This window comes from Aquarana catesbeiana, linkage group LG04 (assembly GCF_042186555.1).
Source record: "Aquarana catesbeiana isolate 2022-GZ linkage group LG04, ASM4218655v1, whole genome shotgun sequence".
NCBI classification, from domain to species: Eukaryota; Metazoa; Chordata; class Amphibia; order Anura; family Ranidae; genus Aquarana; species Aquarana catesbeiana.
In genome coordinates this window covers 519,410,200-519,424,012 of record NC_133327.1, presented here as the reverse complement: position 1 = coordinate 519,424,012, position 13,813 = coordinate 519,410,200, and the positions used below count along the sequence as shown (strand labels likewise).

At 44.1% G+C, this 13,813-nt stretch overlaps 1 protein-coding gene across 1 annotated transcript in view; it reads left to right on the top strand.

Annotated features, from left to right (window-relative positions):
- MTHFD1L (methylenetetrahydrofolate dehydrogenase (NADP+ dependent) 1 like) overlaps positions 1 to 13,813 on the top strand; it is a 455,506-nt gene that overhangs the window by 177,157 nt on the left and 264,536 nt on the right. The window contains exon 19 of the mRNA XM_073627780.1: positions 9,725 to 9,793. Within this exon, the coding sequence (XP_073483881.1) occupies positions 9,725 to 9,793 (69 nt within the window). The remainder of the gene's footprint in view (positions 1 to 9,724; positions 9,794 to 13,813) is intronic.

Sequence of the window (13,813 nt, the reverse complement as noted above, 5' to 3'; positions counted from 1 at the left end):
ATTTAGTGACAACTTTGTTCCAAAAAAAAAAAAAAAAAAAAAAAAAAAAGAAATTGTCTTCTTCCCGCAACTTGTGTCAAAATATAAAATATTCCATGAACTCGACATGCCTCTCAGCAAATAGCTTGGGTTCTGGAAACAGAAGGGCTCTGACGATCTCTTCCTGGAATTTAAGGAAGGATCCAGTCTGTCCTGAAGCTCTGTATAGCACATGAGCGTTCAGCAAAGCCAATTGAAATAAACAGACACTTTTTTTGTACCAGCGTCTGATCTTACGGGCAACTAGGTACGGTGCCAACAACTGGTCGTTAAGGTCCACCCCTCCTATATTTTGGTTGTATTCGTGGACACAGAGGGGTTTCTCCACAACACTAGTCGCCGTAGGAATTTAGACCGTTGTGTCTGCATGAAGGGAGGTAAGAACGAAAACATTCTTATTATCCCTCCACTTCACAGCGAGCAAATTATTACACTTGAAGCAGGCTCTCTCCCCCAGCCTAAGACAGGAATCTACAAGCCGCTGGGAAAAGCACCGGCAATTAGGTTGCACGGTGCCACATGCTCCAATCTGATGATCAAACAAGTGACTAAAAAGTGGCACGCTCGAATAATAGTCCACATACAAATGGTACCTCTTTCTGAATAAGGGTGACACCAAGTCCCACACAATCTTGCCAGTGCTCCCTATGTAATCTGGGCAGTTCTCCGGCTTTACGTGGCTATCTTTTCCTTCGTAAATCATAAAACTACATGTATAGCCTGTGGCCCTGTCACAGGGCTTATACATCTTGACCCCGTATCTGGCACGCTTGCTTGGAAGATACTGTTTGAAAGACAAGTGGCCAGAAAACTTAATCAGGGACTCATCAATGCAGAAAACTTGATGGGGCGTAAACAAGTCTGCAAAACGTTGGTTAAATTGGTTTACGAGGGGACGAATTTTGTAGAGCCGATCGTGTCCAGGGTCTCCACAAGGATGACAAATTTCATTGTTGTTGAAATGCATGAACTGCAAGATCTGCTCGTATCGTGCCCTGGTCATGGAGGCAGAGAACAAGGGCATATGGTAAATTGGGTCAGTGGACCAATATGACCGCAATATACTCATTTTAACTATGCCCATGTTGAGGGATAGGCCCAGAAAGATCTTAAATTCGGAAAACGTAATTGGTTTCCAGTCTCTGGCAAGGGAGGACTGGGGATTAGCAGCAATGTATCGACCAGCATACAATTAACTTTGGTCCACAATAGATCTATAGAGATCTTTGGTGAAAAACAGCAAATAAAAATCAAGTGACGTAAATTCAACCTGAATGCCGGGTTGGCCAGTGAATGGGGGTAGTTGAGGTACTGCAGAAGTCGTGGGTTCCCAATTAGGATTGGCGAATGCAGCAGGAAGGGCACTATGGGCTTGACGGGGCCTGTCTTTGTCTTCTTGGTGGCAGCGGGACACTACTTGTGCTTGCCACCTCACCAGCTTGAACTGCACTTATGGGACTCTCCACATCACCACGTGTTACTGCAGTGCTGGTTTGACTACGACCAGGGTGTACTAGGCCGCTGGTGCTTGCCAGTTCACCAGAAGGATGAGTACTAGTACTTCTCTGCTCCAAATGAGAGCCCTGTGGTTCTTGCACCTCAACAGCAGAAGAAGATTGGGGTCTGGTATGCCTGACCTTAGCAGGGACCATAGCTCCATTGTCAGAGCTATTTGTCATGGAGCCGCTGTTGTCTACAGGATCGTATTCTGATCCTGAATCTGACAGATGAGTGACTTCCTCTTCACTATCTGTCATGCTCAAAAACGTGTAGGCCTCTTCACTAGTGTACCTTTGATTTGCCATTTTGGGCTCTAAATTTACTGGTACACTAGTGAGACTCACAGGTAAAAAAGCTCCTGACTGTTAGCGACTGATTCAACCGCTACCCAAAACATGTTAGCGATCGCAGGGATCAGGCCTGACTCTGGGAACGCTGCAGTTATGTGTGTTGTGTTTTGTAAGTGACAGTGATCGATCGATACTGCACTTGGGTGGGCTGGGCGGAGGGGCAAAACGCAGGGCCTAGCGGGTATCTGGGCTGATCCCGCTAACACTGTGTTTTTGGGAACCCTAAACTGCTGGGGACGTTAGTATAGATCTGATCAGTTCAGATATTGATCCGTTCAGATACTATACCACTAAGCGAGGTGTATGCTGCGTGTGTGGGTGTTAGCGGTACTGGCACTAATCTGACACTGCCTGGGGCGATGCAGACCTTGACCCTAAAATCTGATATCACCCACCAGGCGATCAGGGGGTTAAACCTTTATTGGGTAATAAACAGCGGGTATAAAAAACAAGCTAACTAACCAGCGTCACCCGTAACACTTATACAGTGATCACTGGTGAAAGGGTTAACTAGGGGGCAATCAGGGGGTTAAAACCTTTATTAGGTAGTATATGGGGGTACCTGACGCTATAAAAAGCTGACGGTGAACCTAAATACTTACCTGGCTAACTAGCGTCACCTGTGACACTTACTGCGAACAGAAAAAAGATCGCTTAGTGACACTGAACTTGGGGGGTGATCAAGGGGTTAAATCTTTATTGGGGGGTTACGGGGGTACCCTAGGCCTAAAGGGGCCTACCACTAACTGCCCTACCACTTATAACAGTCACAAATGACACCAATGCAGTAATCAGTAAAAAAAATAAAAACTGCTATTGGTGTCACTGTAACAGGAGGTGCAGGGGGGGTGATCAGGGGGGGGTTTATGTGCCTATGTGTGCTAGTGTCAGTATAGTGTTGGTGCAGACTCCACAGTAGGGGTGTGGAATTTAATTGCTGCATCACGATTCGGGGGTCCCTGATGCGGCATTGATGCAAGCGACCCGATAAATCTATGTCGGGTGACGTTATCCCGACTTGCCCCGCCCCTCCCGGAAGAGTGCTCCGAGCGTTTTTGTCAAATTGACTTTTGTTAATAAATGCAATTGTAATCCATTAAGTGGTGACAGCTGTATGTGTTTTTTTTTTTTTTTTTTTTTTTTATATACATGCATCCTTATACCTCGTTTTTTAGTCTGTGTATATAACTGTATAAGCCGCTCATGTGACTGCTCGGTCTGGCCCGCCTCTCTCCTCTCACGTATTTCCTGACGTCAGCCCTGCTCGCCTCTCTTCTGATCTGATAGCTACAGTCGGTGGGCGGGGCTGAGAACTCCCACCGACGTCAGAAGAGACATGGAGACATGCGACTGAGAGGAGAGAGGCGGGCCGGACTGAGCAGTCACATGACCGGCTTATACAGTTCTATACACAGACTAAAAAAACAAGGTATAAAGATGCATATATTAAAAAAAAAAAAAAAAACACATACAGCGCTCACCACTTAATAGATGACAATTGCATTTATTAACAAAAGCCATTTTGACAAAAACACAGTTATACACGAACTAAATTTTTTACCATACAGGTATTTTAACAGCAGTATGTAGATTACAAATGTGTTTGTACTCTACTTACACTGTCTCATACATGTGCTCTGTGTTGACATTATTTCTCTGCCCCCCCCCCCCAAGTTTGCACACTCCACTGTGTTAACTCCTAGTGTGCTGGAAGGTGCAAACAAGGGAGCCCAGAGAAATGTCATCAGACAGTACAGGGAACGTCACAGGGCTGTTTGTCAGTTGTGGATTCTAATCCCTCCTGACCTCCCAGCAGCCATGTATGTGAATTCCTGTACCTTGTAGTGCACCGGATTAGTGCACTCCGTAAAGTGGGGTTCCACACGTTTTTTAGTTTATTGAAAGTCGGCAGCTACAAAAAGTGTAGCTGCTGATTTTTAATAATCAAACATTCACCTGTCCCACGGTCCATCGATGCGGTCGCATGGAGCCTCGCTCCTCTCCTCAGCGCCGTCATATCTACTGTGGGCAGTGACACCCGGCCGTGACAGCTTATGGCTTCACAGCTGGGCGCAGACTGCGCGAGCCGCACTGTGTTCTGCCATTGGCCAGCCAATCTTCTGGGACCCAGAAGATTGCTGGCAGGGAGGGGCCGCCTAGTAAATTTTTTGTTTATTAAAAGTCAGCAGCTACAAAAAAAGTGTATCTTCTGACTTTTAATAAAAAGACACTCACCTGTCCCACAATCCAGCGGCGTGGCCACCCAAACCCTCCATTCTTTCCCCTGCCTGTCCACGGCGCTGGCAATACTACTGTGGGCATCCGGCTGTGACCGCTTGCAGCTTCACAGCCGGGTGCGCCTGTCTCACTGCGCTGTCCTGCACAGCCGGGCAATCTTATGGGAACTGTGATGTGTCCCAGAAGATTGCAGGGAGGAAGGGCCGCAACCTGGTGTACATCCCCATGTAGATATTATCCATTGACTCTAGATAATTAGACCATCGTGAGCAAGTGCCTAACTTGGGATTTAAACAGACACCCTTAGAGTATAGTTATGGGCAACAATAAAAATGAAATGTTTGTATTCATATTTTATAACTTGATCCTGCCAGTAGGCTTATTGTTTTTTCCATTTCCTGTAAGGAGTCAAGCTGTCCAGCAAAATGGCCATTGGAGATGTATGGAGAAACCATATTACACTGGCGGTCTGTTTGTATGGCTTTAAACAATTTTCTGAAAGAAGAAAAAGTTTATTTTATTGCTTCAAAAGTTAGCTGAAGTGGTCTTTGACCACCTCAGCTATGCATTCTAAATGTGCAAAAAAAAGTAGCATTTAAATTGAACTTTGAAATTGCGATGCATGATGAAATGCACATTTTAGGTCTGAAAATGTACATAATACCTCAAAACATATTTTCTGAAAGCAGAATTTTAAATGTATTTTTTTTGTCATATTAACACAATGGTTTATCAAGCTCATATTATCAGTAAAAAATACACTAAGGAGTTGATTTACTAAAGGCAAATCTACTGTGCACTGCAAGTGCACTTGCTCCAGAGCTTAGTAAATTAGGTAAAGCTTCACTTTGCAAAGACTACTCAATTACATGCAAGGAAAATAAGAAACCGCGTTTTTGTTTGTACGTGATTCCATGATATAAACCAGAAGAGCCTTCCCTCATTTGAGAGCTTCCCCTCAGATCTAGAGAAAATGCACTTGAAGTGTTCTTGCAGTGCACAGTATTTTTGCCTTTAGTAAATCAACCTCCCCATGTAGTTTTAGTGCACAGAAACAAGATATTACCCAATTTTGGTTACATTTGAGTCGAGTAAGTAGATGCTAAGCCTGTCAAGCTTTAACATTGTGTGGCCATGAAGTGGCAACAAACTTCAGTACCCAATATTGCACCTAGGTGAAGCTTTAAAAGCCCTTACATGTCATCAGTTTAAAGTTAACCATGAATGATGGCCCTAGAATTCATGCTGTCACTCCAGTGTGTGCTGCCATACCAAATATGTGTAACAGTTCTTTTTGTCAAAGCTACAAATTTTTTTGTTTAATATTTTTCAAACCTATATTTTCAGAAAAAAATTTACTAAAATGTATTTTGGCGTACACAATATAATTTTATTTTTTTTTCTTTTAAACGTATCTTAACATTGTTCTTTAACTTATTTGGGCTGTGTAGTTTATTAAACAGGTTGACTTTTTCAGCTACTGTGAGTATGCACACAGATATGTTTATAGGAGATTATCTTTTCTTTTCTATGTGTGGATCTGGGTTTGCCGTAAATTTGCACATAAATGTCCAACATAACATATGTATATTGCCCAGCTTTAATTTGCAAATTGTGACTAAGAAAATGCATGTAACATTTGAACACAAAGTAATAGTAGTTGTGATGATTTTATTTTTTTTTTTATGTATTACAATTTTAGATCGCAGTAGGTAAAATGTTACTAAATCCACATCCTAAAAATCAAATGCCACATTACATGCTGTTTATACTCACTCCTATGGGATTTATTTTCTGTATTCTGCAAAAAAAAAAAAACTGGTTGACTATGCTGTTTTGTCTTCCCCTTCTGTCCATGTCCCCACTGCAGTTGTGGATTTTGCAGCGTACTGTTGACAGCTACTGCATTTGCTCAGTTTTTAGTGAGTTTCTTTGCTGAGCACTTCCTCCCTAGCATATGTGACCAGGGCAGGCATCAGAAATGGCATTCCATAGGGCGTTTCCCAAGGTCGCCCACTGTCCATCACATCGAATCTGACCATCCCACCGAGTCCTTTATGCAGGGGTATCAGGATGACATGGAAGGTATTAGAGGATGATGCATGGAAATCAGGATAATAAGTAAAGAAAGGGTAGAATACAGCAGGATTAGTATGACATGGAAAGTAATGATGCGGGAGGATCAGGATGACATGGAAGGTAATGGAAAAATAATGCAGGGATCAGGATGACATGGAAGGTATTGGAGGATCAGATAGACCTGGAAGGTTATGGGGGAGGGATCAGGATGACTTGAAAGAGAATGGGGATCAGGATCCGAAGATCACAGCATTCCCTGTTGCTTACCTCCAACTGTAGATGAATCAGAGGTCTCAGCATTCCTTGTGACTGGCCCCTGGACCCAGCACCCCTCAGGAATCTATGGCTGGACCAGTCTCTTGTAGATCAAAGCCATCCTGTGGTTGGTTAGATCAAGTCTCCTGGTCACTTGGCCCCATCCACAACTCACCAGTCTCTCAGACTGTGCTGCATTTCCCTGATCCTCTCTTCAAGCCCGCCATCCTCCCGAAGCTGTCCAGCAGAGTCCATTATCTGGAGCCACTCTACTGCATTCACTGGACTCAAGCTGAAGGATTTACCACCCACAGTACAGTGCCAAGTGTCATGGCCGCTGGTATGTAGCTGCAGGTAGCCATAGAAACCGGAGAAGCGAGTGCTGGTCACCTGACGAACACAGTTGCTTACATGACCTATGGCTGCAGGAGATTAGTGCAAAATACCGGTGCAGAACCTGGGGGTGGGGGCGGACTACAGGGGCCCTCCATGCACCTGGAGACCTTGGACAATACCCAGGTTATCCCTTGCGTTAACATGGACCTGGGTTGGGGCCCGGGCCATCTCCATGTGTATGGACTTCCCTTCCCCCATGGCAGACCTGCATGTGACTATAGTCACACATGTGGGGGTATACACGGTGGTAAATGACAGCCTGCTCCCTCCCTCCTCCAAGCTCACTAAACAGCCAAACACAATAGGGTTGTGATATATTACATGTAGGTTGATGGAGACTTCACCTCCTTGTTCTAAGACATAGGCTCAAGGGGAGTAACAAAGCCTGTGACTGGCAGAAATCCGCCCACATGGTATTGCCACAAATATAAATTTGTGTGTGTATATATATGTATATGTGTGTGGATATATATATATATATATATATATATATATATATATATATATATATATATATATATATATATATATATATATAATCACAGTTGTGCTCATAAGTTTACATACCCTGATTTCTTGCACATTATGGTTAGTATTTGGCTGAAGCCATTTATTATCAATCAACTTTTTTAAAATCATAATCGGAACAAACTACCCAAATGACCCTGATCAAAAAGTTTACATACCCCAGTTCTTAATACCGTTTATTGCCCCCTTTAACATCAATGACAGCTTGAAGTCTTTTGTGGTATTTGTGGATGAGGCTCTTTTTATCTTCTCAGATGGTAAAGCTGCCCATTCCTCTTGGCAAAAAGCCTCCAGTTCCTGTAAATTCTTGGGCTGTCTTGCATGAACTGCACGTTTGAGATCTCCCCAGAGTGGCTCCATGATATTGAGGTCAGGAGACTGAGATGGCCACTCCAGAACCTTCACTTTATTCTGCTGTAGCCAATGACAGGTCAACTTGGCCTTGTGTTTTGTATCATTGTCATGTTGGAATGTCCATGTACGTCCCATGCACAGCTTCCTGGCTGATGAATGCAAATGTTCCTCCAGTATTTTTTGATAACATACTGCATTCATCTTGCCAACAATTTTTACCAAATTTCCTGTGCCTTAGTAGCTCACACATCCCCAAAACATCAGCGATCCACCTCCGTACCTTTCATCATAGGCCTTGTTGACTCCTCTCCAAATGTAGCGTTTATGATTGTGGCCAAAAAACTAAATTTTGGTCCCATCACTCCAGATGACTGTGCCAGAAGGTTTGAGGCTTGTCTCTTGCTTTTTGGCATATTGTAAGCAGGATACTTTGTGGCATTTGCGTAGTAATGGCTTTCTTCTGGCGACTCGACCATGCTGCCCATCTTTCTTGTTGTACCCTTTCCTGTTTTATACAGGTCAACTACCTTTTCCCGCAGATCCTTTTTTACAATTCTTTTGCTTTCCCCATGACTCAGAATCCAGAAACGTCAGTGCAGCACTGGATGAAAGATGCAAGGGTCTGTCAGGAGTCCAGAAACTCATTGACCTTTTATATACACACACACAGTAATTACAAGCAAACGGATCACAGGTGGGGATGGTTACCTTTAATAGCCATTCAAACCCCTTTTTGTCAACTTGTGTGCATGTTATCAGGCCAAAATCACCAGTGTATGTAAACTTTTGATCAGGGTCATTTGGGTAGTTTCTATTGCCATTATGATTTGAAGAGTAAACACAATTGATAATAAATGGCTTCAGCCAAACACTAACCATGAGTGAAATGTTTTGTGTTATCATTCATATTCTCTGAAAAATGGCCAAGAAATCATAAATTCTGCCAGGGTATGTAAACTTATGAGCACTACTGTGTATATATGTAACGGACCCCCGTCCTCAACAGGAGTATGTCCACCGTAAATGCAGGGTTTTTTTTGACCATGTGACCAACAGCGGAGTACTAGAAGCTGCTCCTGCCACTGTTTCCCTGCAGACAGGCTGGGAAAGAACAGGGTCATGGGACATCTGTATATAAGAATTAGAAGATTAGAAAAAAAGGTAATTTAGATGTTTATTTTTAATAAAATAATTACAGTGCCATTATCCACATACAGAAGCTGAAGGGATAATGTAAATTAAAGTGGAGTTCCACCCACTTTTGAGAGGTGGTCTTAAATGAAAGGCCACCTCTCCACCACTCTTTTTTGACTAGTTAAAACTTTTTTTTTTTCTTCTAACTTACCTTTTTATTTAGTACAGCCTGTACTTCCGATCTATCCGGTCCGCGGCGCAGGACGTCATATGCTCATCTTCGGCGAGCCCCCCCGATGTCTTCTGGGACGTGTGTGTGTGTGTCCCAGAAGACAGCCGGCCATACACAAAGATCCGTGTGACTCGGGCATGCGCAGTAGGAAACGGACAATGAAGCCGCAAGGCTCCACTGCCCATTTCCCTTAATTAGAATGGCGGCGCCTGCACCCGATCCGATGGACGGATCGGCCTCGGGGGGGAGCGACATCGTGGGCTCCCTGGACAGGTAAGTGTCCTTATTAAAACTCAGCAGCTACAGTGTTTTTAGCTGCTGACTTTTAAAAATAAATTTGCGTGTGGAACACCGCTTTAAAGTGTGTGTGTGTGTGTGTTTAGTATCACTTTAATAGGTATCTAATGAATTGTTTTCAGAACATTGAGGGCTTGTTCTGAGTAACTTGGAAATTATTTAGACAATTGTAGCCACTAGATTAGTATAACTGCAAGACATTTCCAGGAGCTTAGCAATGGGGCATAACTTTATATTTAAAAGGATGTCCTGTAAAATTATAAACTGTATAAGACATGTTTTTAACTTGATGGTAACTCATTTCATTGTCCCACGTTTTAAGGGTATAACTGGAGCTTTGGCTGTACTGATGAAGGATGCAATAAAGCCAACCTTGATGCAAACATTGGAGGTGAGTTTACTTATTTATTTTATCTTTTTGTGAAATGTGATTCGGCAAAGACTGTATTTAAACTTAACTAGTCTTTTCAAAGCCCCTGCTGGTACAACATGGCCTAAAACTATGTTTTTGGCAATGGATGGAGAAGTCAATCAAAGCAACTTCTTGGAACAGGGCTTGCAGTAGCATACTGGTGGTGTTATGAACTCTTCTGTAAGCATACATGATCCTGTAGAGAAACAGGCGATTGTGTGTTATCTCAAAAATCTCTCAAGTTTTGGAAGCCTATCCCTGGTCTTGACTATTTTACTAGACCAATCTTCATACCTCTTTAGATTTTAATGACTTATATTGTTATTTTTCTCATTCGGTAATTTGTTTGAGAGTTTCTACAGAGTTGCCAGATCCTTTTCCTCTACAGTGAAGCATTCTCAATGGCTACTCTATTTACAAAGTTATCTAGGAAATATGGGGCAATTTTAAGAAGCCAGTTAGCATGTACAGCTATTTACAACCAAGGAATAGGCTCAGAAAAGTTGGACAACTTCATAATTTATGAGAGTGACCTTTTTAGTATCAGTCCTGGATCAAGCATACTGTAATTGTAAACTGCAGAAAAGTGTCAGAACTGCTTTACCTCTGTATTTGATTATGCACCGTTATGCTCCAGTGCTGCAGGGGGGTTAATAGAGCTGACAGGCCTGTGCCAGGCTCTCATCAAGAGTGCCCAACTATGCCAGTCCTTTACACCCTCTACTCTTTTCATAGAAGCGGTACTGTAGCTTCTAAAAAAATGAAATGTGATCTATGAATGGAGAAAGCGGACCTTTCCCCAGTCGTTTTTTAGGACAGCCCATGAGAGAAGCCCCTCCTCCCGACGAACAGGAAACGCATCACCAATACACTTTAAAAAGCAGTCCCTCTGCTGAACTGGTCAGTTTATTGTGTTTCCTTCAGACAGAGGAGATGCATCACCAAGGTGAGGGAGGCCTCTGTTCTCTGGCTTTCTTTTTTGTTCCACCCACATCTTTACCTACTTGGCTCCACTGGGAGTAGGTAGTAGGATTTTCATCAAGAGGGCCCTCCAAGACCACTCCAGCGAGGAAGGTGGAAGCTTGGTTCCCTTTCTCCTTCTGTGCCTGGCAAGGCCATGACTGGAAGTGGCATACCCACCTGACAGGAACCAGCACAGGCAGCGTGGGTTCCCAGTCCAAATGTCTGGGTGCATGCATCGGACATTTGTGGGCAGTAGCTACGTTGGGTTGTGGCCTGTCTGTTCCTGTGTGACCGGATGATGCACGGCAGTAATCCTTGTATGGAAAAAATTAAGTCCAGGCGCTGGAGGCTCTGGTTCCAAGCCTCGCAGGAGTAGGGGAAGGGCTAACTGGTGCCTTTTTAAAATAACATTTCCCTCAAGCACAGGCTGTCAGGAAGCTACAGGTGGAGGCGCTAATATTGCATTTTGAGCTCAATGCAGATTACAGCTCAGGTGGCTACAGGCGCCATTGGCACCAGCATTACACAGGTAAGATGGAGGTTGCTGTACCTACCTACCTACTAGGTTTTCACCTAGCCTGTAATTTGTCACCTGGGGCCCCTTAAGTTAGAGTTAATGTGACAGGGCACTGTTGCCCCCCCTTCATTTACCAGAGAGGATAATGAACCTGATTAGTGCCAAGATCCCCTACCTCTGTGGCGGTCTGTAGGGGATCGCTAGAAGGTGGATTGGATGGGGTTTTTTCCTGGCCCCACTATTCCTTCTCAGCTGACAGCGTCAGTGTTTTTGCATGCTAGTTATACTAGTTGGTTTGCATACTAGCGTGTGTAGAGCTTAAGAGAGGAGTGTTTTTTACCAATCTTCTCTAGGCTCACAGAACCCATTAATTAGCCCTAATTGTTTCTATTATCAGTTACCTAGGTGTGGTTGCCTCACAGATGTTTGCTTTACCTCCCTACACACGGTACAATCTGCAGTCTGTTATTTTCAGCTGACAGAAGTTTTTAATCTCCACCTGTCTCACAGAAGCCTTCCATTCCCACTAGAGAGCTGGGATGGATGAAGTGTAAACTCTTAAGCTCTTGATAGAGGACTGGCTACCGGGTAAACTTTGTCTTCACCTGGGATCTGCTTATACAAGCCTCAGTGGAGAGGTCTGTCTCATGGTAAATTTATAGCCTTAGCTCAAGTCTGTCTTTTAAGCCTAAGGTTTAAAGTTCTACTTCACAAGAGTCTGAGTAATCCTTTTTGCTCCACCTGTCTCGGAGCTTTCCATTCCCATTATAGCTGGGAAGGAAAGGTGAGCATGCAAAAATACAGAGACTACGCTGGTACATATCACAATAAAGCAGACATTCCCTCAAGTCCCACAAGTAGATAACCCTGAAAAGAGGGGATCTTAACTATCAGAGGGGAATCATATCATGTATTAATGTAACCGGAGACCTCCGCATCCTGCATGACCATTTTTACGGCTAAATGCCGTTGTAAGTTTTGGGTAAGTAAAACTAAAAAGAAAAGAAGGGGAAAAGATTTGAGCCTGTAAGTGAGCGGCTCAAAAAAAAAAGGGCATAGCATATTATTGCTCATAACCTAGACAGTACAAGAAAAGGGAGTTGAAGAACGGGGAGCTGGTACCATCCTCCAGTCGCAGCCACTCCCCTTTGGTGTCTCCCAGAGACAACCCCCCGGGGGCGACGAGCCACCAGCCGTCCGTTTTCCTCGGAGTAGTAGAATTTGTGCCAGTAGAACCATTTTTTGGAATATGTCTCGTGTAGGCCTTTCTCTGTGGCCACCAAGTCCTCCATTGCATGTATGTCCGCCACTCTTTTCAACCAACCCGCCACCGATGGAGGCTGAGTCTGTTTCCAATTCAAAGGGATGCAGCTCTTTGCCGCGGTGATCAAGAGCGGCAGTATAGATTTTCTATATCTCTTACTCGGGATCTCGTGGTGGTGCAAAAGGAAGAGCTCAGGGGACATCGGCAGTGTCTGGTCTGTGAATTTCTGGATGATGCGATGTACCTTTACTCAAAAGGGTTGTAAGATGCGGCAGGTCCAAAAGACATGCAGGAGCGTTCCAATCTCCTCACCGCATCTCCAGCACAGGTCCGTGCCCTGAGGGAACATCCTATGTATACTTTCTGGTGTATAGTACTAATGGGAGCACAAGATTGTCTTTTAAGCCTAAGGTTTAATGTTATACTTTGCATCTTGGGTGTGATGTGTAGTAACCATTATGGTGCTACTGGGTTTGCATATGGAGTTGCATTTTTGTCTGTCACCTGGGTGTGGCTGCCTCACAGGTTTTTTGGCTTGCCTTCCTACACGAGTTGCAATGTGCAGTCGATTAACAACTCAGCTGGCAGAAGTTTAATCTCCACTTGTCTTACAGAGCCCTCCATTCCCACTAGTGCAGAGCTGGGAGGGAGGAAGTGAGCTTTTTTGATGAAGGACTTGTCACCTGGTGTAATATGCTTTCACTCACTTGGGATTTGACCTTACAAGCCTCAGTAGTTCTGTGGGGTTTATCATGCCATACACATTCTCTGTGATAGAAATCCGTGTCAGGGAAAATGTACAGCCTTAGCACAAGTCTCTTTTGGGCCTAAGATTTTATATTTACATTGTTGGTCTGATGTGTCTTAACCATTTTTGTGCCATCAGTTTTGTATGTGGAGTCACATTGTTAACATGGCATTCTTATGCTTAGACTGGCCAGGACCCCAAATTGTTCAGGTCCATGGTTTGATACATCCAGCTGCTGTATTTCACCCCTGCTTACTGCCAACCTGTAGCCTCTAGAGCAGTGGTTCTCAACCTGGGGGTCAAATGACGATTTGCAAGGGGTCACCAAATCCTGGGCTGTTCCTGAAACTCACATCACTATCCCAGCCTTTTTGCGGCCACCCAGCAGGGCTGTCCCTGGAGCCCACGGCCATCCCCTCAACCCCTTCCCAGTCACTCTTTTGGTTCATGGCATGGGTGGGGGACAGAAACTAGAGGTCGGCTGACTGGTGAGGAATGTGAAGTGGG